The sequence below is a fragment of the Cladosporium halotolerans genome (genome assembly GCF_011745625.1).
Source record: "Cladosporium halotolerans strain TM138-S3 chromosome Unknown Sca5, whole genome shotgun sequence".
In the NCBI taxonomy this organism is placed as follows: domain Eukaryota; kingdom Fungi; phylum Ascomycota; class Dothideomycetes; order Cladosporiales; family Cladosporiaceae; genus Cladosporium; species Cladosporium halotolerans.
Genome location: NW_027191456.1, coordinates 342,796 through 369,732, shown reverse-complemented (window position 1 = coordinate 369,732; position 26,937 = coordinate 342,796). Strand labels below are relative to the sequence as shown.

Here is a 26,937-nt window from a genome sequence, read left to right as displayed (position 1 = left end):
TTGGATAGGTTGCAAGTCCGTCGCAAGATACCATTGCTTGGCCTACGGTAGCTTCTCCCCGATGACTGAACAGGCCGAGCGCGCGCTGCTTTAGTTGAACGTGCGCTGTTGCAGTGGATCGGGTAGTCAGCTTTCCTTTGAGATCCCGAATGCCAGCGCCAGCGTCTTGAGCTGCTCGCTAGATTGCGTAGAGCTATTCGGTTGTGGTGGTTCCCACAGGCTCAGGGCGGTGGGTGAAGATCACCTTGTAGTGGATGATCTCGGCGACCTCCAAGGCCTGGTCATCCACGTCCTGCGCATGGGCTTTGCGGAGAAGAGCGACGGGTTGGGGCAGCTTTTTCACCTCTCCTGTGAGTCGCTGATGCTTGCCGATGTATAGGTGGACACGTTTCTGCCATGCCGTGTTGCTAGCCGGATCGCTGGGGTTGTAGAGCGGGAAGTCCAGCTTTCCGATTGGGAGATTTTGGCCTTGTTCTGCCTGCAATGATGAATTGAGGGTGCCTTGGATCTCAAGCATGGCAAGTCCTGACGGCGTTTGCAAAACATTAGGCAACGGACTTTCCTGTTTGTCTTGCGTAGAATGCGCCGTCGAAATAGAGACTGAAGGCATGTTTGTTGATCGCAGGCGTGATATGTGCAGCGGAGAGACCAGACGATGTGCAATCGCTGCCAATCATGGATGATCAAGGCTTGCCGGCCCTTGGGAAGGCGACAAAAGCTTCAAAGATGGCGGAGGGCTTTGTGTGATGTAGTGTTGGACTGAGAAGGCAATGTGACATGTATCGCGTGACAGCGTGTGAAGTAATGCTTGTGCGAGCGAAGTCGAAGCTTGCTTCAGCCTCACAACGTTGCTCAGCCAAGCGCATGATAAAATTATTCGAATGTTTATCGGAGCACGTGTTGCACAGATCGTTACAGGATTTTGCGGTCCCTTACCATGTGTTTATTCAGGCTCGGTCATTACATATTTTCAAATTCCGATTTGTTCCCTTGCGGTTGGCATAGCCTTTCTGGTGACATGAGACCACATGAGCTAGATGTCAACACGCAAACGGCAGTGACGCTTCCTGTTGTAGTTACAATGAGCTCAAACAAGGCACTCACTTCATGAATGGACGCAACGCGCCTTCCACTTGCGAGCAATTTTCGTGAAACATGAAATGAAAAGTCTCCAATTGTCGTAGAAACCTGGAAGTTTATGCGCCGAACGGCGATTGACATTTCAGAGTCATCCTATCTGCAAAGATACAACGGTCTCCCCGAACGCAAATATCGCCAGTCCGGTCTCAAGCACTCTTATCGTCGACAAGTAGATCGGCTTTTTGCTTTTTGATATTTGTACAGCACAACGAAACGAACCCTCCTCAAAATCTATTGGAATCCATCTGATTCCTTAGGCGGTCATCATGCCCTTGAGGCCGGCCATGTCTCCCTCCTTGGCGGCGATCTCGAAGTAACCGTAGATAATGCTAATGTAAATGTTAGCTTAAGCATCTGAGATTCAAATGATGTTACTTTGACTTACGTGACGGCCATAAGGATACCAGTACCGCTGCCGAGAGCGCCCATGAGATCGCTGACAATGGAAAGAGCACCGATGCAAGCACCGCCGAAAGCAGCGGCGGTCGGGATGATACGCTTGAGCTCACGGTACATGCTCTCATCACGGTGACCAGCCATAACCATACCCTGCTCCTTGAGCTGCTTGGCGACATCACGAGGGCTGGAGCCGGAAACCTCGATCCAGGTCTTGGAGAAAGCGGCGCAAGCAACCAGCATGTAGGCGGTGAAGACAGCGGTGTGGACGGGGTCGAGGAGAGCGTCGGTCAGGTTGAGCGGGGGGCTCATGTAGTAAACGAGACCGCTGGCCGGGAGAACCTGAGCACTACCCTCGCGGGCCTCCCAGACACCGAGCATCTTGACGAGAAGGTTGTCGGGAAGCTTGTTGTAGAGCATCTGGCTGAGCAGGAAAACGTTGGAAGAGAGGGCGGACTGGAGCATGATGGGCATGTTGGAGGTGTAGAAGAGGCGGACGGGGTAGGAGCCGCGCATGCCACGCTGGCGAGAGGACTTCACGGGGATCTCGACGCGGAAGCCTGGAGCCAATGTTAGACAATCATAGCGTTGTAGCAGTGATTCAGATACGTACCCTGGAGGTAGATAACGACCGAGAAGACAATAATGGTCGAGATGAGGTTCATGACGTTGGGCAGGTTCTGCCTGTAGAAGGCCTCGCGCAGAGCAAGCTGCTTGTCGGGCCAGGTGATGAGGAGGTGGACAAGAGCAACGATCGCACCCTCGAACTCAGGGCCACGGCCAGTGTTGACAGTGGTCGGGGAGAACGCGCGCCAGACGATCGACTCGCAAATGTTGGTCGCGATGAAAAGAGAGATACCACTGCCGAGACCGTAGCCCTTCTGGAGGAGCTCATCGAGGAGAATGACAATCAGGGCGGCGGTCAGGAGCTGGACAACAAGGAGGACACAGATGCCAGCACCGAGGTCCGCAGGCGGGCCGTAAAGGCCGGTCAAGACGTAGACGCAAGCCTGGCCGAAAGACAGGATGATGGCAAGGAGCTTCTGCGCGGTCTGGTAGAGCTCGCGGTCAGACTTCAGGTCGAGGTTCACGTCGATAAGGTGAGTGCCCGCCAGAAGCTGGAAGACCATGCCCGACGAGATAATAGGAGTAATACCCAACTCCATAAGTGTACCGCGGTTACTGGCCATCATCATTCTGAGCCAGTAGAGAGGGTCGGAGGTGTCTGTCCACTGATCAATTCACGTCCCATGCCTCCTTTTCAATATGTTGGCTAACCTGAAGAGACGATGCCGTAAAGAGGCATCTGGCTCATGACCAGGAAAATGACCAGAGTCACGGCAGTCCATACTATGCGTTGCTGGAAAGGGACCTTGGTTTCGGGGACCTGAACTTCGGGGATGAGAGGGGTGAAAGGCTTCACCAAGTCGAGGAAACGGACTGCGCGAAGGTTGTGTTAGTGGCCGAATGGGTCGAAGCGTTCAGCCCACCCATTGACTATCTTGTCGCGCCGTGGGAGGCATTGGATGCGATGTAGGAGGAAACGTACGGCCACTCATGACTGCGGTATTTCAGGGCGCGACGGTGCGCTCCTGTCGCTCCGGCTGTTGGTAGAAAGGGAAGAAGTGAGCAGAGGATCTGCTCTCGTGGTCGCGTGTGCAGAGGCAAGAAGAGAAGGGGGGCGTGTCGTGGTGATTAAGAGCAGCGGCGTCGGCCTGGGGAATTTGGCGGGCACAAGACAGCTGTTCGTAGAGCTGCATCGCTCGCCCTAGAAGGGGCGCTTGGCTGTGGAGAGGGCGAGCCGCGGGAGCGCTGCTTGGCCAGAAGTAGAGGCTCTTCACGGCGGACAGAAGTCGCTGTATGAATGAAGCAGCGCCAATGCGTCTGGCTCCAATCGCGGTTTGAGAAAGGTCAAGGGCGCCGCCTTCGCCACACCGAATACCCAAAATATACCGCGGGGGAGTGTGGAGACAGTCATGGTGCGGCTCAGTTGCTCGAATGTCTCTATGAGAGGCGCTGCGACCTTTGCTTGGAGGATTTCTCTTCGTTCTGCCGTCAACTCTCCTCCCTGCCGGAGCTACGCTACTGCTGGTGAGTTGCAGGCTTTCCACTGACATCGCTTTGAATTACATTGAACTCACGGTCAGAAACATAGAACGCAGCCTTACAATCGGAGGAAAGCAATACCCGTCTGACTCTTGGACAAACGTCCCTTCGTCTATCTTGGACCAATTCGGCCGCAGCCTTCATGCTCAAAAAGACCACCCAATTTCCATCACTAGGTCATTGATCGAATCTCGATTCCCTGGATTTCAGAACCACAACCACCTGCCAGGAGTGGTGACAGTCAACCAAAATTTCGACTCTCTGGGATTTACCAAGGACCACCCCGGCCGCAGCCGAACAGATACATACTACATCAACAAAGACACGCTGCTGCGCACTCACACCTCAGCGCACGAAGTAGATGTCTTCAAAGCGAACACCAGCAATGGCTACACAATCTCCGCGGACGTCTACAGGCGAGATGCCGTGGATCGCAGCCACTACCCGATTTTCCATCAAATGGAAGGTGCCCTGACCTGGGATCGCAAAGACTTTGCGTCTAGTGCGGACCTGGTTGCTAAGATCAAGGAAGATTTCGAAAAGCTGCCCAAGCACGATCTCGTAGTCGAGGACCCCAACCCCACCTTCCACCTCGAGCGCAACCCGTTGCAGTCCGAGTTCCACACCCCTGAAGAGGCGGAAGCCATCGCCGCCCATCTCAAGCGCTCGCTCGAAGACATGGTCGTTACCATTTTCACGGAAGCTGATAAAGCTCTTGCTGCCGCTGGTCAAGGAGCTGAAGGCGAAAAGGAGTCTCTCAAGGTTCGCTGGGTTGAAGCATTCTTCCCTCACACGTCGCCATCATGGGAGATGGAAGTCTGGTGGCGTGGCGATTGGCTAGAGGTTCTGGGTTGCGGAGTCATCGACCAGCCTCTCTTGAACAGGGCTGAAGTGTCTTCGCGCGTCGGTTGGGCGTTCGGTATTGGGCTGGAGCGTATTGCCATGCTGCTGTTTGGTATCCCCGATATCCGTCTCTTCTGGAGCAAGGACCAGCGCTTCCTGGGCCAATTTGACGAGTCAAAGCCCATTCGGCGCTTCCAACCTTTCAGCAAATACCCCGCCGCCCCTAGAGATGTCGCCTTCTGGCTGCCGAAGACCGGCCCTGTCGTCGCCGACACTCCGGCTTCAACCACGTCTGCCCCGTCGCCAGCTGGCGGCCAGGTGACCGAGCCATCAACTTCCGAGCGTCCTGCCTTCCATGAGAACGATCTCATGGAAGTTGTTCGCAACGCCGCTGGCGATAGTGTGGAGGACGTCTCCCTCATCGACGACTTCACCCATCCCAAGACTGGCAAGCACAGTCTGTGCTACCGCATCACATACCGCAGCCTGGAGAAGACTCTCACCACGGAAGAAGCCAATGCTCTCCACGAGCAGATCCGGCAAGAGCTTGCCTCCAAGTTTGGTGTCGAGCTACGTTAAAGCTGGAGTGCAGAACCTCCCTCCCACTGTAGACATATTTGTACCAATAGTATAGTCCAAGCCAAATACATCGTTCTAGCCACATTTCTTGTGCGCTGGGTTCATTCTGCTCCATCGTGGTATCCTAGATGGAGCTTTGACTTGATAAAGACCACGTTTCTGAGACTTCTGAGGAGATACTGCATTGACGCTTGAATTAGATGATTTCTGTTGCGGCACCATTTTGACCAAACGAAATAGATGCTGCGTCACTTTGTACAAATACAAAAAGAGTCTATGGTATCATTCAACAATCTCTCCTTTCACTTCGGATTTTACTCGACGGTGTCAAGCGATCCCTTGCCGACAGTGCTAGGCGCCGCATCCGGGCCCTTCTGCGCACGCAGCTTCTCCTCAAACTTCTCAAACTCCTTCATCGCCATCTCTTCCTCCTGGTCCATGACCTGCTGCACGCCCTTGACCTCTTCAATGTAGTGCATCAGCATGCTCTCGATACCGTTCTTGAGCGTTACCGTGCTCGAGTCGCAGGTACGGCAGGCGCCGCGGAGCTTCAGCATGACCTGGCCGTCGTGGAAGCCGCGGAACTCGATGTCACCGCCGTCCTCTTGGATGGCGGGACGGATGCGCGTCTCCAGGAGTTCCTCAATCATGCCGACGACTTCCTCATCTTCAGGATCGTAGGTCGCCGCCTCTGCCAGACCGCCCTGTCCATGCTCTTCGCCCGCTTTCTGCGCGACCGTGTTGACAATTGGTTGGCCGCTCGTCAAAGCCTCGGTAATCATGCTGAAGACCTCGGGCTTGACGTGGGGCCATGGCGTGGAGCTGTCTTTCGTGACGGTGATGTAGTCGCGGCCGTAGAAGATGCTAGTCACGCCGTCGATGTTCAGAAGCTGTGCGGCGAGTGGAGAGGGGTGAGGTGGCAGAAGCGTTGACCGAGGTGAGAGATATTCCAGGAAGGAGGAAGGGAAGTCCTCGGGCAGGATTTGGTGATTCGGGCGGAACTTGAGGGCATCGGCGTTGGGTGTGTCCTCAGTCTGGATAAAGATTGTTCGCTTTGCTTGTGGCTGGCGGAAGATGGGTGTTCTGGAAAACGGAAGGGTTGGTCGCTGGTGGCGGGAGGATAATGATGATGCCGGCGCGTATGATACAGAGCGTACGGTGGTGGCGGCGAATATCCGGCTAGCGGTGGATGTAGGCACGGCTGGGCGCGCGAGTGCCCTCGAGAGGCAGCGAGTAACAGGTCTGGCAGACATGGTAGGTTGTGTTGATGCTGTGGCGCAAGATGTTTGTTTCCAGGTCGATCTTCAAGTCGGAAGGTCGCAAACTTGAGGACTCGCCTTACTCAGCGAATGACGGCTGCCAAGAAGACCCTGCTTCCACCACGACAGTCTGACGCTGTGCCCGTGGTACCTCGGAGTCGCGTTGCCTGTAAATGTGCGCAAGACTTATGTAAAAGAATCCCGACTGTACTCAGAGGATGTGAAAGGTGCTTTAAAGAGAATGACACTGCGCGATACTGTCAAATGGACGGACCAAACGAAAGCAGCAGGCGGCACTTTCATGGGTCACGAAATACTGTAGGTATTCTTCGAAGGACTCTATCTCCAATCTTGTAAATCGAAAGTCATCAAAAGGTATCTTCGGGGTACCGCATCACGCTTAATAACTAGACAAGGCAATCGTCACTTCCAACTTCCGTCCGTGTCAACAACTGAGGTCCATGACTTATGGTCAAGTTCCTGGCTCAAATGGTGAGACCAAAGCCCTTGGTTTGCATGTCAATGAGACGGACTAGCAAACAACCCAAGTCTGCTCTCACTTCCCGCGGTTGAGCACCTTCGCCAGACCCCGAAGAGCGCCCATGGGTTCGATGCTTCCGCTCTTCTCCTTCTTCTCCCGGTTTCGCTCCTCCAGGATGTCCGTCGCATCCTTGAGGGATCTATCGGCCACCCGTTCAGCCATTTCTCGAGTGGTCGCCATTGCATGCACACCCTGCGCGAATTGATCGATAGAGAATTCCAGATTGGCAGAAACGGTTTGGAGACGTTGCTGAAGAGCATTGGGCCCTGACGAAGATGATGCGAGATCGTTCAGCTGGGCGAAAATGGCGCGATCAGCGCTGCTGAGAAGGTCGGAATTGAGAGGCGAGAGTCCCTGAGTATTCGGTTCTGTGGCTGAGCTGGGCTGTTGTTTCTTCGGTGTCGGCGCTGGAATCGCTGATTTCGCAAGATTGTCCCATTCCTGTCGTTCTTTCTTTAACCTGTAAAATGTCAGCTGCTGAGCGACAATCCAAACGCCAGTTCACGCTTCGTACCTTTCAAGCTCTTTCTCCAGCTCTTCAGCCTTCGCCGCATTTGCAATATTCCGAGGGTTTGGCTTCTTGCGCAAGGCCACTTGTTGCTGTGGCTCGTCGTCTCGTGAGAACCAGTCGCTCAACGTGCCTTTTGAGACCAAATCTTGCGATAGCTCCTCTTGTATGACTCGAGCTGTCTCAACGTCAGCTTGAATTCTTAGAGTAAGATCGGGGAAATCTTATAGCTTACCAGCTTGTAACGCTTGAAACTCAGCGTTTGCTTCTTTTGAATTCTGCTTGGGTGCATCTGGTTTCGGTGGTAAAGCTCTGCTGCCACACCAGCCAAGTAGACATCGCATTCGCCTCGGTTCTGTAAGATCTGCCGAAATATGCTTGTAAAACTCTGCTGTGGGCACTTCTGGATGTGGTATTGCTGTAGAGGGCTCCGTTAGCTCATCCAGCCCACAGATATGAGAAGTGAGTGATCTGATGGTGCACTCGTGTTGACGCACTACCTCTCAGATCCATTATGGACGCAGACTCACCGTTTCCTCTTCCCTCATCGATCAAGCTGCTTGCGCGCCTTCCTCTCATCCCAGAGCTGCTCCGTCGATTCGACTCCGCACTATTCTTGCGCATTTCCTTGTTGCGTTTGATGATTGGTGTGTCTGCAAAAGGCAAGGCAATCTTCATGGTCTTCTCTTCTTCCTCAGGCGCATTTGATTGAGCTGTTCGACTCTTCTTGACGGTGACAGGTCGGAATCCTGGACTCGGCGAGCGATCTCGATTTTGGTGCGATTTTGCATGAGCAGCTTTGTGCGGCGACGGCGATCGCACTTCTTGAAACGTACGCTTTGCGCGGCGCGCAGTCTTCGGTGCGGCATTCTCCTCCGGGCTCGAAGGAAGCTTTCCCCGAGGTTTCTTCTGAACAGTCTTTGGCGCAGCATCTTCTTCCACGGCAGAGCCAGGTTTACGCGATCGGGATTGCGATGTGCTCGACTCCGGCTCCGAGGCGGCAGGAGCCTTCTCCGTATTTGAGGCGCGCGCTGCAGCCTTTTTCGTGGGTTTCGCGCGCTTTGTGAATTCGAAATCGCCATCTTTGTTGTCGTAAACTATACCCACGCGTCAGCATTCTCCTTTCAGCCCAGGGCGCAAAATCATCTCATTCGATCCTAGCCGAGCCACCCCGCGTGTTTCGCCAGTCTTACCTTTTCCACGTGTTCTCTTCGCAACGCCGCTCTCTTTCGCCGTCCCTACATTTTGCGCGCCATCCGTTTTTGTCTTCTTGCTAGGCCGCTCGTCATCCTCCTGGCCCTCCGCGCTCAGACGCGCGCTCCTTCGCTTCGGAGCCGCCGTACCCACGCCGTTCATTCCAATTGCAGTCAGAGGCGAGCGCGTAACGACCATTGACATAGCTTTTCCCTGCTCCTAGTCCAGCGCGCAGTGGCGGGCTCAATGGCGCAGTTGTCGGTAGAGGGGTAATGCGCGTTCGTCGCGGGTATCGGAGTCGTGCAGGGTGAGCGCAAGGAATGCGCTCCAGATGAGGCGCTTTTTTGAAGTCGATTTCGAGCGATTGCGCGTGGGGTCGCGTGCGGTCGGTAGTAATGATGCTCGTTGGCGGCGGTCGTGAAGGTGGTGCGTGCAGATTGGCAGTGAGGGTGGAGAAAGCCCGGCCGAGTAAACAAACGTGTTTCGCGCTAAGCCTATCTCAGCGACAGCTCGGCTCCTTGAGGCGGGCGCTCGCAGGCTTCAATAATTCTTAAGTGCAAGAACCGGTCGAAGACGATCGAAGATTATTACTATACGAATCGTCCAAAGATTGACCCGGCAGCCCTTGTATTTTAGGCAAGGCTTTGCTTGTTATGAGCCCAGCGAATCTATTTGACAAGCGCTAGTGCCATATCTCGAGCTACGTTGTCGAATAGGACCTGGAAACCTGTTTCACGGTCTCATCACTAGCAGAAAGTGCAGGCAATATTCTTGCCTCTTTGCTCGAATTGTATTTTGCAACTACCTGACCTAAACTACAAACAGCGATCACCTGGGATCAGAAAAGCCCTGATAGCGAGTTCTAGTCCCATCCCAACGCCATCGATCTTCAGTCTGTAGTGCTGAGGAAAAGCTTTCAGCCGGCCGATATACGCATAACGCAAACACGTCCGCCGGCCTCCCTGTTCCAACCAAACAGAAGCGTGAGGCGACTGAAAAGCAGCTGTTCCGCAATGTGCCGCAGTTCCTCGGAGCCAAGCTCGAGCAAACGTTCAGGAGAGCAGCCGAGCAGGTCAACCCATGCGTGTACACTTAGCAGCAGCTTTCCTGGCCCAACGCAAGCTGTTTCGTCGATGACTTGGCCGAGGATCTTCGGATTGAGTCTGAGGTCGACCTTCTTCTCGCAGCCCTTGCATGTGCCGGTTGTAGAGTTGGCGTAGATTGGCATAGAGCAACACTCTCCACACATGAGCATGCCTCTCTTCCAGTTCTCGAGTAGTCTGATCTCCATGATGAGAACGCTGAGGTATCCTTGGAAAGTTTCATTCGGCGCAGCCCTCGAGAATTCATCCAGATCGGCAAAGGTATAGAGACACCGCAAAGGGCTGGTCATCAAAGCCTGCAGGTCGAAAACACCTTCAGGGAAAGGAGGGTTGATCGCTTCCCTGATTTTTTGCCGTGACGCCCAGCGACGAAGCCAGTCTGCATCCGCCATTTCAGGATCGACATCGACAATTGTGGTCGTTGAGAGACTTAAATACGTCCCTCTCCCGATCTTCCAAGCGGGCGATTTCAGCAACAGTACGGTCTCGCCAGCCTTCCATAGTGGCGTGCTCTTGGTAGATCCATTGGCAGGATCTTTGTCCTTGTCCGCAAAAGTCCCAGCAGGCGAAAGGCATGGAGTTCCCCAAAGTCCTAGGATAGCACCTGCTGTATCGTCTTGCACCTGGATGTTCATGTTCTCAGTTGAGCTGCCATCTTTGCGCTCGACTGCAAGCAGATCAGTACTGAACTCTACAGAACGTGAGTTGGAATGCCCTAACCTCTTTTCCGTTGGCCGATGCTCTTCACAATAACCAGAATTCTAGCTCCGATAACATCGTAGCCTCCATCGATGAAGTTCTGTAAAGTCATCAAGTTTGGGATTTGACGTCCTTCGCGGTAGCTCAATGGGCGCTTGAACATTGTGCCATCGTCGCTATTCTCATGTACCATGAGATGACACCCGCGGTCCCGCTCTGGAAAGAGGGAAGCGAACAGCGGCGCAGAGGAACTCGATATGTTCCCTGACTCTCCGTTTGAGACTATGAATCATCAGCAACTGAGCCTACACCACCATGGGGAAGTTGTCACTCACTATGGTTCGTCCATACTGAGACAAGCGAGCCCAATCGAACATTCGGGAAGCGGTTCGCATACCAGAGGCGTACAGTGATGGCATCGTGGTCGTCCTTCACGCATAGCTTGAGGCACCCTTTCGCGCTTCTGGGAGTCTTCGGGGCGATTGCGACGTCAAAGATGTTGGCGATACGACCCATGAATGTCACGGCGCGAGGACCTGGGTAGAGGTCGCGTATCTCGCATTCAGCATATTCGACTTCAGGCTGCCAAGTCATCGGCGGCGTGCTTTTCAGTGCCTCTTCAACTTCTTGCGAGGTGAATCCATCGCCAATTGATGAGTTTGGGCCCTGTTTAGTAGGAGATGAGCGAGAAGGTGCGGGCGATGGGCAGAAGAATGCCTGGATGGAGCTGTTCTTATGAGGGCTTGACATGTTGAACTAGCGTCAGTTGAGTACCACAAAGTGTGTTTTGAGTTAATCAAGATTGCGGAGCTGTCTGGGCTGGTTTGCATATTGACGGTAGAAGTACAGATGAAGTTGGCTTTGAATATCGCACCTGCCAGGCCAGGCGGTTTTGCCTGAGGCTAATTCAACCTCACTTCTTAACCACAGCCAGCAGAACGGCTATGACTGCAGGTGACCAATGAGAAGTCACCGGGCCTGCACACTTGATCTTGTCGCAACCCATCGATCGCGTGCCGTACAACAGGCTTTCAATGGCCTGAGTGTGCATTAGAGTGGGAACAGCCGTGTTATTGGCGCGCCAAACCAAGCATATTCCAGACTCAATAGCGCACAACGGTGGCTCGAGATCGGTAGCGAGATTCGTAGCGTTGGCGAAGAGTGTGTGGGCCCGCTCGCGTCCTGGCAATCGAGCAATCAAGCAAGCAAGCCTGCCAGGCAGGCGATCCTCTCTGGCGTGACACGCCATCCTTGCTCGCTGAAATATCGTCGTCCTCATCGATTGTCTTGATCCATTGCAATGACCCTCATTCCCGTAGTATCCGATCTTCAGGTGCTTTCCCTCCAGGCGTTCGCGTCCCTAACCTTCTCCTCCAGAACCTGCCGCATCCACGGCTCCGCCTCAACATCCCCGTTCGCCATCGCCTCATCCTCTCCCTTACTGGCAAAAGCAGCCAAGCACGCCTCCCTCGCCCTCTCCACCACCTCCCCCCAAACCCCCAAATCAAACCTCCCCGTCGACTCATCCATCACCAACCCCCCACCAGCCGCGCACGCAACAGCATGCAAACTCTCACACCCCTCCAAAACCTCCACTCCCGGCGCAACAACAAGCTCCCCCTTCCCCCCAACCGCAACCAAAACCGCACTCAGCATCCCCTCCAACCCAACCCCACCCCCCACCAGCGCCAAAACAGCCGCATTCACCAACGCCGGCAACACCGCGACCTCGCCCCTCCCCTTCCCCAACCCCACCCCGCCCCCGGCCGGCTCCCGCACAACCTGCAACGAAACCTGCACCAGCGCGCGCGGGTGCAAGTGCACGAGCACGACGCTCCTCAGCACAGCGTGCAGGACGGCTTCGAGCCAGCGCTCGCGCGGCCCGCCGACGCCGGCGGCGGGCCGGACGTGGATTTCGAGCGTCGCTTCGGAGGGCAGCTCGTCGCGGCGCGAGACTTCGAGGGGCCCGTTGACGGCCGCGAGGACGGTGGAGAGCGCGTCGGTGTAGGTTGCGGAGCCGTCGGGGCGGGAGAGCGGGGAGGTGGTGATTTGCGGGGGCATGGTGCTGTAGGCGAGAAGAGGCGCGGAAGCGCGCGAGAGAGAGTTGGAAGAGTCTGTTTTTTTGCGGGTTGCTTGGTGGTTTGTTTGGGAAGTGGTTTGGAGCTGAGCTAGGTTAGGACTGGGGAATTGTGAAATGTTGCTTGAGAATTAACTTATGGCGTAGGGCCGAGGTCTTCCGAAGTTGAGCCGCCGTCTCCCGCGTCACTGATGTCCGTCGCGTCTACGAGCAAAGCGCGCTGTCATCGCTCAGCAACTACGTGTCACAGCATTTTCTGATTCGTCTAAACAATGTCTAGTACGATCAAGATGAAGCTCGGAATAGTATCTCTCCAGACATTAAAAGTTCGATCGATTGGCTACTTAGAACCTCTCCTCAATCGCACCGTGGACTGATTAATCGTCCATCGTCTCATTAATCAATCAATCAAGCATAGCACAGCAAGACAACGCAACGCAACGCCGAGACACGATCACAAGCGCCACGCTCACTTGCGAGAGATCTCGACCTCCTCAGCTTTAGTGCCGTTCTTCTCCGAAATCTCGACAGAGCCGGTCTCCTCGTCGTCCATCTTCTTGGTAAGCTCGGTGACGCCGAAGAGGTCGTCCATCTTCTCGAGGGCGAGACCCTGTTCGCACAATCATTAGTGGTCGTTCGATTTGCAGGTGGATTCGATCGCTTCTTACCTTGGTCTCTGGAACGAGGAACCAGACGAAGATGAACATGGCCAAGCAGAAGCAGGCGAAGGTGATGAAGGCGCCGTAGCCGCCCTCGCCCATGGTGACGAGCATGTTGGGAACCGCGCGGGCGATGACGAGGTTGAAGAGCCACTGGGTGGCGGCGCCGAGGGCGACGTTCAGGCCGCGGAGGCGGGCGGTCGGGATCTCGGAGATGTAGATCCAGCAGACCTGTGGAAGCTGTCAGCGGGTATTCGTTTGCGCCCCGTTTCCTCGAGAATACTTACAGGTCCCCAGCCCCACTGGAAGAAGGAAGCGAAGAGGTAGATACAGACGAGCGCGAAGTAGCCGGCAGGAATGACGGGCTCGCCCTCTTGGGGAGGCGCGATGCGCACGAAGAGACCGACATACATCATCGACAGACCCATGGCAATCGAGGTCCAGAGGAGAGACTTGCGACGCCCGAGAGAGTCGGCTGCGAAGATCAAGAACAGACCGCACATGACCATCTTGATGACGCCGTAGATACCAGTGGCGAAGAGGCCGGTTTGGGTGCCGGTAAGACCGAGGTTCTGAAAGATCTGGGGAGCGTCTGCGATGTGTCAGTAGGTACGTCAATGAGTGTCAAGAGAGGCGGATATCGTACAGTAGTTACTGTGAGTATGTCAGCGATTGATCCTCTATTTCGAAGCAGCCGGGACAGACTTACATTGCATTTGTACCGGTCATCTGCTGACAGATCATCAGACCAACAGAGATCAGAGCACGGTTCCTGTTGCCAGGGATTGTCCACATTTCCCTCATCAAGTCCTTGAAGCCGGCGTCGCCGATCAATCTCCGCTCATGATCGAGCTGCTCCTTGATCTCTGTGATCTCACTGGCGACGTAAGGGTGGGTGGCGGGCAGGGCGCGGACGCGGGACAGGGTGGCGCTGGCCTCTTCCCAGCGGTCTTGACGAGCGAGCCAGCGGGGCGACTCGTTGCAGAACCACATGGATCCGAAGAGCAGAACGGCTGGGAGACCCTGCATGACCAGAGGAATAACGTATTGGGCGTCGCCAGAGATGTGCATGTTGGAGCCGTAGTTGATCCAAAAAGCGAGCATGATACCGCCGGTAATGAAGAGCTGGTAAATACCGGTCAAGCCACCGCGAATGGCACGAGGAGCGTTCTCAGAGACTGTTCCAACGGTTGGTAAGTGCCTCGATATTGATCCGGGCAATTAGACTTACTGTACAATGGAGTGACCATAGAGGCTGCGCCAACACCAAGACCAGCGATGAATCGACCAACGAAGATGGCGGCGATGTGGCCCATGGCGGCTGCTTGCATGATGGTGCCGATGATGGCGAGGATGGCAGCGAGGATCAGGTTGTATCGACGGCCGATCTTGTCGGCGATGATACCAGTGCTGAGCGCTCCGACGAAACAGCCGCACTGCAGGGTGGTGACAATGTTGGCCTGAAGATTGGCCTTTGCGACACCATCGAGATCTGCCAGACCATATGTCCTGCGTTCGTGTGTCAGTTCCCATCACAAATCACAATTTCAAGAAATAAATGACATACTCCTTGAACGTGGACATGGTCAATACACCTCCGATAATACCGGAGTCAACACCGAACAACATGCCACCGAAACACGCCTGTTTTTGGTCAGCTCACTCAATAGCATGTGATCTGCGATAACATTGGCCTACCGAGCATGCCAGGGCGTAGACACGCCATCCATAGATCTCCTTGGGATCGGTCTTGATGGCGTCGTTGTGGACGAGGAGGGTGAGAAGGCCCATGGTTGCAAGGCAGCTTCCGTCGAGCTCAGACTGATGAAAGGTTGTTGTCGTTTGGTCTGATTGCACAAGGGAGAGCTCGTGGCCATGCAGACGTGCTGGTGCTGTGCTTTTAAGCAGACAGCGTCTGATGGGTGGCGTCGGCGCCCGCATGGCGAGCAGAGAGCCCATTCGTGGAACAATGGATTTACCCCGTCTTGGAGTGCTTGGCTTCGCAGGTGCCGGGTGGTTCGAGAGGCTCACTCCAAGAGATCATCTTGACTGCAGAATCCACAGATCCGGACTATTAAGACCGACACATCTGATGAATGAAGCCACCACGAACCATAACCGGCCGTGGCGCTTGAGGGTGAGATGCTGGATTGGAGGAGTGTGATATTCCATCTCGTCGCGGTGAGCCTCAACTTTGCGGGGCGCCGCCTAAGCTTTTTGGAGAACGTCGCTCTACCGCATGGCAAAAGCTGGGGAGGGCGATTCACGTTCACGCTGTCGAAGGCACGGAGGCGCATGGCCCTCACGCTGGCAGGTGTATGTGTCGGCGTGACAACAGATGGCTATCTCCGTGCACGTGTGATTGGCTGGATGCAAGGCCGATGCGTGATACAGCAGGGGAGAGATGGAGTCGTCGCGGAGGCAGAGAGTGGCAGGCAGAGGGTGGCAGGCAGGATGCGATGGGGTCTGCCCTAAACCGCGGGGTCTCCATGGGGGAATGGGGGAGCGGAGCCACATTCTCGACCCGTCGCCTGCTTAGCGCCCAGCGCACACGAGACCTACGCGAGCAGCGCTGCGGCCGCGCAGACAAGTCCAGAATTCTGCGAGCGCGGGCGACGGCTGCTCTGCATTATATACCTTGCGCGCCGTCGCAGCGCGGGCGCAGGCTCGCAGGAGCAGGCGCCCGCCGGGCCTGATTACACTCTCCAGCTGCCTCACTAACCGCACGCCGCCTGCGCCCGTGCTGTATCCGGCGACGCGACCGAAGTCAGAGAGCTCTTTTAACCGACGCGCCCGCCTGCTCCGCGTGACACGGAGCACTCAGCCAGATTGCCCTGCAGCCATCCGTGCGGCGCTGGCACGGCGGGCCCAGCAAGCCCAGACATCCCCGTCTGCACATCGCTCGGAGCAATCCACCCCGGCTTGCAGACCTCAGGTCGTGGGGGAGTGTCCAAACGACATTGCCCTTTCGCATACGTTACTCGTGTACTGACCCAACGACGTTGCCGCTCGCATCGCAGCGTGAGTTTGGCCGTCCTTCCACGCTGTCCTACTGCAAACGTGAAATGTGCTTCCAAGCAGCTCACCCACACGATGCCCACCCGCACACGCCTTGCGTCTAACAAGACCTTTTCGTCAGCCTCCGGTCGCAACTTCACCTGGCTCCGAGCCCTATGAGGAACCACGGGTACGACGCTCCGGTACAGCAATATACACCCCCAAGGACTTGAGCCTCCGCCATACCGTATGCGATGAAGTACAGGCGGCGGACCACGACCAGATCGTGCCACCAGATCTCGTGTCCGCAGTTCTCCAGGTGGCGACGTCTTCTATTGGACCTCGTCGCCCAATGTGCTCTCCATGTGGTACCATGCTCTAGGATTAGCTTTACCGGCATACTTTGACCTTGCCGGATCAAGCCCTGTTACCTTGCTGGTCATGGATTCAATCACAATGCAAATTGCTTGATCACTTCCTTTGCAGGCGTCGTATGGCTCCAATGATCGCTTTCCGCACGGAGGGGCCATGGCCCGACGGCCCTGCGATGACTGAAGCGTCTCCGCGTCGCTGGATGGACATCTCGAGCTTGTATAAAGAGAATCCACAGCCTCTCGCTACAATTCTTTTGGACCAGGGTCAAGTCGCTCGTCTTCTCATCGCAACGACAATACGGCACCATGAAGCAATTTCTCGCATCCGCCGCAGTTTTTGCGGCCACTGTCAGCGCCATCCCCGTGTGGCAGCAATGCGGTGGTCGTGAATGGAAGGGCACCGGTACCTGCGACGCTGGCACTACGTGTGTCTTCTTGAACGACTGTGAGATTCCCAGAGACTTTCGCGCCAGCAAAATTCTAGACTGACAGCCCTTAGACTACTCTCAATGCCAGCCTGGCGCTGCCACCACGACCACCCTCGTGACCACCACTAGATCTTCATCTACGACCTCCAGGTCTACCACCAGTGTCGGCACTACGAGTCGCTCTTCGAGTTCGACTACGACCAGAGTTACGAGCTCTACGACCACTTCCAATGGTGGCTCGACCACAAGCCCACCTCCTGTGAGCGCCTCAGGCAACCCGTTTGCTGGTGAGTTTCCAATGGAGAACGAGTCCTTGAAAAACATTCCACTGAACATGGCCCAGGCAAGCAGATCTACGCCAACCCGTACTACTCGTCTGAGATCCACACGCTGGCCATCCCATCCTTGCCTTCCAGCTTGCAAGCCAAGGCCAGCGCCGTCGCCAAGATCGGCACGTTCACATGGTTGTAAGTGAGGTCGCATCTTGTGCATTTCACCTCAAACTGACCACACGCAGCGACACCGCCGCCAAGGTCCCGACAATGGACACCTACCTCGCCGACATCAAGGCCAAGAACGCGGCCGGCGCTTCCCCTCCGATCATGGGCGCATTCGTCGTCTACGATCTCCCGAACAGAGACTGCGCCGCCCTTGCCAGCAACGGCGAGTACACCGTCGCCAACGACGGCCTGAACAAGTACAAGGCCTACATCGACTCCATCGCCGCCATCATCAAGAAGTACCCCGAGACCACCATGGCCCTCGTGATCGGTGAGCCCCAACCCAACCCCGAAAACCCCCATCCCAACCTCCCCTAACCCTCTCCCACAGAACCCGACAGCCTCGGAAACCTCGTGACCAACATGAACGTCGCCAAATGCCAAGAAGCCTCGCCCGCCTACATCGCGGGCGTCGAGTACGCCGCGAAAACCCTCAACTTCCCCAACGTCGCCATGTACCTCGACGCGGGCCACGCAGGCTGGCTCGGCTGGGACGCCAACCTCGCGCCCGCGGCCAAGCTCTTCGCGCAAATCTACACCGAGGCCGGCAAGCCCGCCGCCCTCCGCGGCCTCGTGACCAACGTCTCGAACTACAACGGCTACAACATCACCTCCGCCCCGAGCTACACGCAGGGCAACAAGAACTACAACGAGAAGCTGTACATCAACGCCATCGCGCCCCTGCTGCAGCAGAACGGCTTCCCCGCCCGCTTCATCGTCGACCAGGGCCGCAGCGGCGTGCAGCCGACGGCCCAGCAGGCCTGGGGCGACTGGTGCAACGTCAAGGGCACGGGCTTCGGCATCCGCCCGACGACGGACACGGGCGACGCCCTCGTCGACTCGATCGTCTGGGTCAAGCCCGGCGGCGAGAGCGACGGCACGAGCAATTCTGCCGCCGCGCGGTACGATGCCCACTGCGGGTATGCGGATGCGCTGACGCCGGCGCCGGAGGCGGGCACGTGGTTCCAGGCGTATTTTGAGCAGTTGTTGAGGAATGCGAACCCGGCTTTTTAGAGCGGGTTTTTGGGGTCTGTGGAGGGGTTGAAAGGGAGGTTGGAAGTGGGAGGGTTGGAGGGTGAGGACGTGAGTTGGAGAATGCGATGTGCTTTTCTGCTGCTTAGAGATTGAAGCTACGTTTTGAATTCTTGTCTGGAAATTCTGGATTGGAAATCGGTGATGGCGATAGTATAGTTGAAGAAAAGAGGAGTCTTTCTACTGCTATCCCTAGCTATCTCTCAAGAACATCGGGTAGAAAGGAGAAAGAAGATGCGGTTTGGCCGTATTTGCGCGATGGCAAAAGAAAAAACAAAAGGAGTGACAGAAGGAGAATTTCGAGGAGAAGTGAAGGGGGAATAGCAATAAACAAAAGTGGTATCATGCGTTTTGGCTCGCCAAAAAAAAAAAAAAAAAAAAAAGAGAACAGAGTGAAAAGAAAAAAAAAAGGAGAAAAGGAAAGATCCAGGCCGAACATTACGTCCCCCAAATGCCTGCCGTCGTGTCGTATGGTACATGTGTTGCAAGTCCGGCGCCCGAAATCTCTGAGCCGGTCCTTTCCTTGTGAAGAGCTAAGGAGATTGAATATTCTCGGTTGAGAAGTGTGGTGTGGTGTGGTAGGCGCCACGAACTGAACGCCGATGTGTGTTGCGCTCCCTTGCCCTCGGATCGAAAATAAGCGAAAGCGACTCAGCGCCCGGCGTTTATGCCGACGAGGAGAGAGACTGCGATAGCGCCGATAAAATATATATATCGGTGTTGTAGGGTATGAAATAATGCCGTGAGCAGGTCATCGATGACGTTGCGTCTAGATGAAGCCGCCTTCCATCGGGGGCCTCTCAGAAGGCTCAGGCGAAGTGATGCCGCTGCGCTCGAAACCAGACGGCCGCGTTGCGTTGCTAAACTGCCTGGTCGGAGGAGTGCTCTGCTCGAAGCCGTACTGCTGCAGCGCCGGGCTGCTCTCGAAGGGTCGCGGGGGGTTGCTGACATTCCGGGTACGGGGAGCAGTGGGACCGCCGCTCCAGAGATCCGGTGTGGCGGATTGTGACATCGGAGGGTTGGGAGAGCTGGTATCTTCAGGTTCGCTGCGGCCGATGCCGAAGAGCTTGCGGGTCGCGCGACGACGAGGGTTGATGGGAGGGACGGGAGGCGGGCTGTCCATGCCGTTCTTGAGAGAGGCGCCGGCGGGAAGATCGATGGTGTCCACGTTCGAAGTCGAAGAAAGAAGTGCTACGGGCTCGGAGATGTCATGCTTGTTGACAGTCTTCTTGCGGAGGGGCACCTGGCGAAGCGAAGGACCCGGCGGCATCGGTGGCGGAGTGGGCGAGCTGGCAGAAGGTGTGTTTGGTCCGGACACCGGCGGAGTAGGCGCATGCATGTATGGCGAACCGCGTGCGGCACCGCCCTGCGGAAGGTGTGAGTTCGATGCCATAGCAGCAGGCGACGGGCCGATGACAGGAGAGCGCCCGTGCTGTCCGTTCTGAGCTGCTGCAAGGGTCTTCGCTTCAAAGTAACTTGTCATGGCGCCGGTGATGGCTCCCGTGCGGCTCCCACTGCGAGAGCGGTTCTTGGTCTCGAAGGAACTCTTGTTGGAAACGTCGGGAGATGGCCTGGGCGTCAGCTCCCGGGTGATCATTGGCGACAATTCCGGGACGCCATATGCACTGCTGCCCGCGCCCTGAGCCATGGCTCTGTCCAAGTCATCGCGGTAGGGATTGGTCGTGCTGCGGGATCGTCCACCATTCGTAGCCTCAGAGTTGGAACGGCCACGGCCGCGGCCAACCTCAGAAGAAGCCGGAGAGCGGCCAACAGGGCGACCCATCCTGCTGGCATCACTGTCGCCTCTTGCTCGCGACGCTGCGCGCTCTCTCTTCGCATCTTGGTCGCTCTGTTGCAGTGTGCGAGGAAAGAAGGTTCCGCGGGAAGCAGAGTCTCCGCGAGCTCTATTCATCTCGAGACTCTTACCTCCTCTCTCGTACTGCGAGTTGAGGTTGTTCGTGCTGGCCGAGATGGGTCCGACGCCGATTCCGAGCATTTTCATCGCCTTGGGAGGTGCTTCCTTTCTGGTGTCCATCGAATCTCTGCTAGACTTCGATCGCAACATGTTGAAGGCTTTGAAAGCGCCACCAGGAGTCGGCGCCGGGCTGGTGTTGCGGGAGTGATCAGCATCAACCATGCTCTTCACGTTCTCCTGGATCGCTCTGCGTCGGGCTGCCAGCTCGTTATCGAACGCCGCCCGCTCTTGTTGTGTAGCAGTGCTGATATTGCGAGTGTGTTGCCTGGTGAGTTCGGTTTGCCATGAGGGCTCTTCCACGTCGGGGAAAGCCTCAGAGTTCTGCTCGCTGCGATTCGCAGCGCTCGACTGCGCCCGGGATGGCGCACGTGGCGCTCCTGAGGTGGCATCAACATTGTTGACAGATTCTCGAGCGAAGGCAGTATTCCGGTTAGAGTAATTGACACTTTCAGTCTCGAGATCCCAGAGGTTAGAGTGAGTGTCAGAGGGAGCAACGTGGGACTCTGTCTGTACAGATTGCCTGGCGGATTCATAATTCTTGAGATCCGGCATGGTAGGAAGGTCGGGCATTCCACGAGCGACCTCGTCTTGCGGGTATGTTGACGAGCCGTTACTCTTATTCCTCAAGTGCTGCATCATACTACCAAGACCTTCTGCACTTGGGCCAAGAGTTGGAGAGTCAAGATCCTCGCCATTCGGCGGAGAGGGTGCATCAATCTCCTGCTTGACCGGAGGACCGGAAGAAATGGGCTCAGCGATGTGAGGGACGGGCTCTTGCTCCTCTTCAATTTCCTCTTCCTCGACAAGGGCAGGTTTGTCAGCATTGCCTCGCAGCGCTGGGTGTTCCGAAACGGAAGGAAGGACCGTTGGCTGCCACCTTCCGAATTGCTGTCCGTACGGGCTGGTGGCACTCTGAATCTCATCTACGTCGTCCTCGCTGTCACTCGCGCTGATGTTGCCGAAAAAGGTCCGGTGGGTATCTGGATACTGCTGCTTTTCAGCGAGTTCCTGGGCGCCTGGAATGGTCTGGTTGGTTGCCATTGCAGGGGAAAATGCGTTGGGAGCCCTGGAGGGTTCGTTGGCAATCGAGCTTGACCTCGACCTAGATCGGCTGGTTGGGTTTGATGCACTGCGCTCCCTCTCACCCTGCTCGAATCGACCCATGCGCTGCTGGAATGCAGATTGCGCAGGTTGGCGTGTCACCGCACTCGAGGTGGATCGTTGAAGTTGCATCTGGCGCTCCATGTATTGCTGCTCGTCGAAGGCATGTCTCGGCTTGTTGAATGCTCCCATCGCTGTCGCTTTTCCTCGATCGGCGGGCTCCAGAGCCTGTTTCAAAACGCTGGATTCTTCGATGGTAGGACTCAGGGGTGAGTTCGGACCACTACCAAGAGGGCTCTGTCCGGGCTTGGGGAACGGTGCGAAAGTATTGAGTGGTGGTACCGGCGGGCTCGAATTGTTCGAGGCGTAGACGTGTTGCGGAGCGCGCTCGCTCAGATTCCCAGTGCTTTTCGCTGAGTGTAAGAATGGTGGAGAATTCTTGCCACTGTTGAAGGTCCGCTGCCTCTGAATGGAGTTCAGCCGAGACATGGCAGAAGACTGCTGGTCATGCAGGTGTTGGTCAAGGCCTTGCTCGTAGAGACGACGCGACTTTGTATTCGATCGTTCCACCGGAGCAGCAGGCAACGGCGCAGTCGGAACGGCTGTCGCTGCTGGGAGCGGGGCGGGATTGCTGCTAGCGGGTTGAGAAGTGATCGAAGTAGCCGCCGTGGACGAGCGTGCTTCAGAGCGTGCAGTGGATGAAGTCGACCGTTTCTTATCGTAGGCAGATAGCGAGGGCGAGTTGGAGAAATCTCTCACCGAGTCGTGCAGACCCGCATCTTCGTCGTCATCTCCGCCATCCGTCTGATCCAATCCAAAATCGAAGCTTGGGTCCTCAGGCATCTCGGGGTCCCGAGCTGCCTGCAGCTCTTTCTCCCGCTGCCTGTGCTTCTGGAATGCAGACATGCCGACATCGTCGTCGTAAAGGAACTTCCCAAGACTCTTTGTAGATGCGGCTCCGTTTTTAGGGATCATGTAAACCTTCTGCCGTCCTCCGAACATCGTGTTGCCTTCGCCGGGTCGAGAGCGAGCCATAACGCTGGTCGAATGGGGAGCATCGGTCTCACTTGCATAACCGTCCTCGGACCTGAACGATTGGTGCTTGTCCATGGCGAAAGGAGGTCGTATTGAGCTGTTGATCGAACGAACTTCATCGATATCTGAAAGACCACCAACGCCAAAGCCAAAGTCGAGCTTGCGGGAACGCCTCCTAGGCTCCAGCACGCTGTCGTCGCTAGCCTTGCCCATCAGGGATTCGGGGTTGTCTTGTTCGCGCAGCATACTGAAGCGCTGTGAGAGATTGGCCATCAGGAGACTCGTACGAAAGTCATCGTTGGACGGAAGGGCAGAAGACAGGTCGAGCTCGGGCTTCTGCTCTGGCTGTTCCTTTGCATGACGGTGTTTTGACTTCCATATGCTGGTGCCGCTCTTCTTGAGGCCTGGCGAGGCTGATGTGGGAGTGGGGCTCGGCTGTGAACGGGCATCGCCGTTGAGAGACGAATCGTCGGTCTTCTTCCTGTTCAGTAGGCGATTCATGGTGAATCTGAGTGGCCAGGTTAGTGAGAGTCCTGAGAATGACGCCGGAGGCACGGATCAGGATTTCCTGAACCGATGGCACTGATTGGGAGCCGGACTTACTATCTGATGTGAGAAAGGAGCGTTGTTGCAAGAATAGCGAGTCCGTGTAATTGCCAGGTCTAGAGAGGCAGGTGCGACCTCGAATTACTCGCACGCGCCGTCTGCGGCAATCAATGGGTTGTAGCAATGCGAGCCGGTGTTTGCGGGCAAGCGAGCGGTAGGATGTGTCTTTCAACAATCTCTCGGCGTCGAGTCTTGAGCGTCCCAGGTTCCAATGCTCAGCATGGCCAATGGGTCCGGGCAAGGGTGCGAACGGGCGACGCTTTCTCAGACGCGCATGCCGCGAGGCGTGGGTGTTGGAGGCCGTGGGGTGTTCGAACGAGCGGACGCGGGCCAGTGCAGGTACCCGTCGATGATGGGTGCAATCCGAGGGCGCGGAATGCGGCGTGGACAACACAGCGGGGCTCGAAGGAGCAGGACGCAGCGATTGGCACAGGACAGACGCTGCCGGCGGCCGAAAAGAGGCGTGCGGGCGATGTGAGGGAGGGAGCTGGCGCGTGGAGCGGATGGAGTGAGCGGCGGCCGGGATGAAGGCGTGAGCGGTGGTGGTGGTGGTGCGTGGGAGCGCGGGAGGTGTGCGCGTGCGAGAGAGGAAGAGGATGCGGGAGGGTGTGCGAGTGCGTGTGCGTGTGCCGGGTCGCTGTTTCTGGCAGGCAACGGGGCGGGCGAGCGTTTGGCGGATGCAGGCAAGAGTCAAGACTCAAGAACCAACCGGCGGCGCGCTTGGGCGTGTAGAGAGACGTGCGCCCGTTGCGGGAGGAGGAGGCCGCTAGCGCAGACGTGTCGCTGGCGCAGGGAGATGCATGCCTGGGTGCTGGCGGGCGGCGGTGGCACGTCGAGCACCCGCCGCCGTCGAGCCTTAAAGCGTGCCTGATGCCTGCTAGCCGCGCCGGCGGGGGGGCGCGAGGAGGCGCGAGGACGCATGCCCGGGGCAGGCAATTTCGGCGCCCAGCGCCGCGGGTGAGTGATGATGCGCCGCCCTCTGCGTCGAGAGCCCACGGCCACACGAGTGATCGAGTGAGTCTGTGAGTGAAGTGCTTGGCCTGCTGATCGCCCGGCTCAGGCGATCGCTGCGTCGCCCGCGAGATGAACGCCGGCGATGCCTGCCCGACTGGCTGCCGTCTCCGGCGTCTGTCCATACCACCCTGCGTCCTGTCGTCTCCCAGCCCCAAGGGGCAGCCTCCTATCGAGTTACACGCTCTCCTACACACCTCCACTGCCCTCCCAGCATGCGCCCTCCCACTCCACGCCGCCTCTGCATGCGCCCTCCCGTCTGCTACACGCAGCCTGTCAGCCTGTCAGGTACGCTGCACGCCCGGCCCGTCCGGTTTCATCCCGCTCAGGGGTGCCGTTTCACCATCCCGCCCACATGCAGGTACAAACGCAAATGACCACATTCGAAAAAGCATCGCCCCACACACCCCGACTTCGACAATCCCGGCCCTGCGGTCGTTCGATGTGCGATCCAGCCCTTCGCTCGGCTGTCGTTTGATGTGCCGGCAGGCGCTGCTCGCGACATGCAGGCTCACTTATGCGTCCGTCGATATATATTCGCACCATGCATGCACTCTATCATGATGCGAGCTAGCAGTGTACCGTACGTTCTTGCCCACCGGCACGGGGTGGCCTCGCTGCGTGGCGCCGATAGGCTTCGGTGCTTGGGCGAAAATGATGCAGAGCAGGGAGAATCCTGCAAAGACCATGTCCGGCCGGCATCCAAACTAGCCTCCCCGGCGCATGGCAGCCCTGTCGCGTCCAACCCAGCCGCCCGTTCCCGCCTATTACACGCCCTGGGGGATCTGAGCGCCGGTCGCTCGTCTGTGCAAGCCGGCGTGTGTAGCTCGCGCCAGCTGCTTGATGTGCTTTTCCGCCCTGCAGGCCTGGGACGCGGCGCCTGTCGTCCGACTTTGAGGCGAAGTGACGGCGCAAGCGTGCGCTGACAGGCCACGGGCTTGCACTCTGCTGGAACACGGCTTGTCGTTGGCCGCTTGTCACCTTTCTTGTGACGCAAGATACTTCAGCTCGCGGCTTATCACCACGGGCATATAGACTCCTGCCGAGTATGTGCGGACGGGGAGCTGGAGGCGATGCGGCCAGGCTTCTCCCGTCGTTCGCAGCAAGCGAATTATCACCCACCATGCAATAGGTCCCACCAGGAGGCTGGGCCCAGTCCTGCGATCAAAGCCTACGTCCTGCTAATCATTTTCCTACGGCGATACCAAGGCGCATGAATCGCTTCCAACGAAGCACCACACCCTCACGAAGCTTCCCGCCCTAGCCGCACAGTCTGCCTAGGTAAGCCCGGAATCACAGGCCGACGTCGGAAATTCTGGCCCCAAGGCTGTGTCTCAAACAGTCCAACGCGTGTCAAGCACATCGCCCTCACAACGATCGCAGCATCGGAGGAAAAAATTATCATTCAAATGAACCCTGTCAATTTAGAATGACGTATGCTTGACCCCCCAGTGGAAGGGCGATGTTGACATTGAACCCGATAACGAGCGGCATCACTCAGCGGAAAAATCCGTTTGATGCTGCTTTCGAAGAGTACCCTCGAAAGCCAAAGTAACGTTCCATGGATCCAGGTAGGGACATGTGCCGGATCAAAGACTCCTCAAAGAATTACTGGTATGTGACAGGTCGATTTCAACCACATGCATACCCTTACGAGCAAATCTTCATACAAACGACATGTAATTACAGGCATGGCAACAAACCTTCATTTGATTGTCTCAACTCTTCAACCCCCATCTCCGCGAAACCGTTCAGATCCAGCATCTGAGACATGCCATTCCCACGACCCCAGAATTCTTCCGGTCCATCCTCCGAGCCCTCGCAAGCCCTCTTCAGAGATGCATGACAGCGAATGTCCGTCTTCCCCAACAAGCGTCCCTTCACACACCCAAGAACGACGCGACGCGTCGCCGTCATCAACCACAACAACACCGTCACGCGCCCTCATCATCTCCGCACCCCGCACTCGCCAATAATCTCACCTAAGCCCCAGCCCCAAGCCCAAGGCCGCCAGTCAGCACCACCGCGCAAAAAAACCCACGGTTGACTTTCCGCCCCGCGTCGCGTCGTTTTCGCGTCACACACACGCCAAACACGGCAAGCAAGCAAACAAACAACCAGAACCAAACAAAGCCAACTCTAACGAAATTCCCCGAAGCCCACCGCTCCGCCCGCGCCACCAGAATCCTTCCACGCGACACCACACCGTCGACAGGCATACCCATGCAATGCACGTCCAGCAGACCGCTGATGACGCCGTTGGGCCCGCGCGCCACACGGGCTTGAAGAAATGAGCCAACGGCCGGGCGGGCGGGCGTTTTGTACGTTTTCCTTGACTCTGGAGCGGAGAGTCGGGGCCGATGGAGCCCACCCACTCAATAATCACTTGCTTCGTTTCTGGATTGCCGTTTTGGGGTTCGTTTGCCTTTCGGGTTGCCCGTTGGGCGGCTAGCTGGCCTTCATACACTTTCCCGCGCGATCGTCGCGTTTGATGGGATTTGGTGATGGCGTCGGAGATGTGTGCGAGACGCGATTGCGGGCGGACCGGAGTGGTGGTGGATTTGGTGAGAGGTGAGGTGAGGTGTTGTTGCCCTAATTATGATCTGATATGAAGGGCAGACAGCTACTCACGCGAGCACGACTCCGACGACTGTCGGTTGACCAGGGTATGTTATTGTAATATATCATTCCGGACGCAAGTCCGTGGGTATATTGCAGGTCTGGGTGGGGCCTTGCCTATTTTGTGCTGATGTTTACATCTGCTACTGACGTCG

The 26,937-nt window shown here is 56.7% G+C and overlaps 10 protein-coding genes across 10 annotated transcripts; 2 read left to right on the top strand and 8 right to left on the bottom strand.

The window, feature by feature from the left end:
* Positions 1–193: 193 nt before the first annotated feature.
* WHR41_02025 (uncharacterized protein) lies at positions 194–610 on the bottom strand (the record flags this gene model as incomplete). The annotated part of the gene is made up of 1 exon (XM_069370631.1): positions 194–610. The coding sequence occupies one exon, from the start codon at positions 608–610 to the stop codon at positions 194–196; it is 417 nt and encodes a 138-aa protein (XP_069232368.1).
* Positions 611–1,189: 579 nt separating this feature from the next.
* sec-61 (Protein transport protein SEC61 subunit alpha) lies at positions 1,190–3,262 on the bottom strand. The gene is made up of 5 exons (XM_069370630.1): positions 3,086–3,262; positions 2,815–2,976; positions 2,150–2,761; positions 1,526–2,096; positions 1,190–1,469 (listed from the first exon to the last, which is right to left on the bottom strand). Exons 1-5 carry the CDS (start codon positions 3,093–3,095, stop codon positions 1,394–1,396), a joined length of 1,431 nt encoding a protein of 476 aa, XP_069232367.1. The 5' UTR covers positions 3,096–3,262; the 3' UTR covers positions 1,190–1,393.
* Positions 3,263–3,396: 134 nt separating this feature from the next.
* On the top strand, positions 3,397–5,064 carry WHR41_02023 (uncharacterized protein; the record flags this gene model as incomplete). Its single annotated transcript, XM_069370629.1, has 2 exons — positions 3,397–3,627; positions 3,692–5,064. The coding sequence occupies exons 1-2, from the start codon at positions 3,513–3,515 to the stop codon at positions 5,062–5,064; spliced, it is 1,488 nt and encodes a 495-aa protein (XP_069232370.1). The 5' UTR covers positions 3,397–3,512.
* Positions 5,065–5,378: 314 nt separating this feature from the next.
* WHR41_02022 (uncharacterized protein) lies at positions 5,379–6,317 on the bottom strand (the record flags this gene model as incomplete). Its single annotated transcript, XM_069370628.1, has 1 exon — positions 5,379–6,317. One exon carries the CDS (start codon positions 6,315–6,317, stop codon positions 5,379–5,381), a length of 939 nt encoding a protein of 312 aa, XP_069232369.1.
* Positions 6,318–6,581: 264 nt separating this feature from the next.
* Positions 6,582–8,994, bottom strand: WHR41_02021 (uncharacterized protein). The gene is made up of 5 exons (XM_069370627.1): positions 8,566–8,994; positions 7,903–8,469; positions 7,608–7,790; positions 7,379–7,550; positions 6,582–7,324 (listed from the first exon to the last, which is right to left on the bottom strand). The coding sequence occupies exons 1-5, from the start codon at positions 8,768–8,770 to the stop codon at positions 6,880–6,882; spliced, it is 1,572 nt and encodes a 523-aa protein (XP_069232372.1). The 5' UTR covers positions 8,771–8,994; the 3' UTR covers positions 6,582–6,879.
* A 252-nt stretch (positions 8,995–9,246) lies between these two features.
* On the bottom strand, positions 9,247–11,118 carry WHR41_02020 (uncharacterized protein; the record flags this gene model as incomplete). Its single annotated transcript, XM_069370626.1, has 3 exons — positions 9,247–10,336; positions 10,390–10,650; positions 10,704–11,118. The coding sequence occupies 3 exons, from the start codon at positions 11,116–11,118 to the stop codon at positions 9,483–9,485; spliced, it is 1,530 nt and encodes a 509-aa protein (XP_069232371.1). The 3' UTR covers positions 9,247–9,482.
* Positions 11,119–11,697: 579 nt separating this feature from the next.
* On the bottom strand, positions 11,698–12,429 carry WHR41_02019 (uncharacterized protein; the record flags this gene model as incomplete). Its single annotated transcript, XM_069370625.1, has 1 exon — positions 11,698–12,429. The coding sequence occupies one exon, from the start codon at positions 12,427–12,429 to the stop codon at positions 11,698–11,700; it is 732 nt and encodes a 243-aa protein (XP_069232301.1).
* Positions 12,430–12,751: 322 nt separating this feature from the next.
* WHR41_02018 (uncharacterized protein) lies at positions 12,752–15,326 on the bottom strand. The gene is made up of 8 exons (XM_069370624.1): positions 14,803–15,326; positions 14,672–14,748; positions 14,336–14,613; positions 13,814–14,282; positions 13,751–13,758; positions 13,392–13,696; positions 13,114–13,335; positions 12,752–13,055 (listed from the first exon to the last, which is right to left on the bottom strand). Exons 1-8 carry the CDS (start codon positions 15,061–15,063, stop codon positions 12,915–12,917), a joined length of 1,761 nt encoding a protein of 586 aa, XP_069232302.1. The 5' UTR covers positions 15,064–15,326; the 3' UTR covers positions 12,752–12,914.
* A 440-nt stretch (positions 15,327–15,766) lies between these two features.
* Positions 15,767–18,417, top strand: WHR41_02017 (uncharacterized protein; the record flags this gene model as incomplete). The annotated part of the gene is made up of 6 exons (XM_069370623.1): positions 15,767–16,125; positions 16,244–16,920; positions 16,975–17,190; positions 17,247–17,370; positions 17,421–17,674; positions 17,735–18,417. The coding sequence occupies exons 2-6, from the start codon at positions 16,782–16,784 to the stop codon at positions 18,415–18,417; spliced, it is 1,416 nt and encodes a 471-aa protein (XP_069232120.1). The 5' UTR covers positions 15,767–16,125; positions 16,244–16,781.
* Positions 18,418–19,204: 787 nt separating this feature from the next.
* WHR41_02016 (uncharacterized protein) lies at positions 19,205–23,047 on the bottom strand (the record flags this gene model as incomplete). Its single annotated transcript, XM_069370622.1, has 1 exon — positions 19,205–23,047. One exon carries the CDS (start codon positions 23,045–23,047, stop codon positions 19,205–19,207), a length of 3,843 nt encoding a protein of 1,280 aa, XP_069232121.1.
* Positions 23,048–26,937: the final 3,890 nt, after the last annotated feature.

What these genes read in the sequence shown, in the direction of transcription:
- sec-61 (XM_069370630.1), bottom strand. An exon ending in TTACGGCATCGTCTCTTCAG is followed by an intron (nt 2,762 to 2,814) that starts GTTAGCCAACAT and finishes ATCAGTGGACAG; the next exon opens with ACACCTCCGACCCTCTCTAC. An exon ending in GGTATCCTTATGGCCGTCAC is followed by an intron (nt 1,470 to 1,525) that starts GTAAGTCAAAGT and finishes CATTTACATTAG; the next exon opens with CATTATCTACGGTTACTTCG.
- WHR41_02021 (XM_069370627.1), bottom strand. Translation starts at nt 8,770, where the DNA reads ATGTCAATGGTCGTTACGCGCTCGCCTCTGACTGCAATTGGAATGAAC. An exon ending in GAAGAGAACACGTGGAAAAG is followed by an intron (nt 8,470 to 8,565) that starts GTAAGACTGGCG and finishes GCGTGGGTATAG; the next exon opens with TTTACGACAACAAAGATGGC. An exon ending in GTTTCAAGCGTTACAAGCTG is followed by an intron (nt 7,551 to 7,607) that starts GTAAGCTATAAG and finishes ACGTTGAGACAG; the next exon opens with CTCGAGTCATACAAGAGGAG.
- WHR41_02018 (XM_069370624.1), bottom strand. Translation starts at nt 15,063, where the DNA reads ATGGGCTCTCTGCTCGCCATGCGGGCGCCGACGCCACCCATCAGACGC. An exon ending in TATGGTCACTCCATTGTACA is followed by an intron (nt 14,283 to 14,335) that starts GTAAGTCTAATT and finishes CCGTTGGAACAG; the next exon opens with TCTCTGAGAACGCTCCTCGT. An exon ending in TCCAGTGGGGCTGGGGACCT is followed by an intron (nt 13,336 to 13,391) that starts GTAAGTATTCTC and finishes CAGCTTCCACAG; the next exon opens with GTCTGCTGGATCTACATCTC.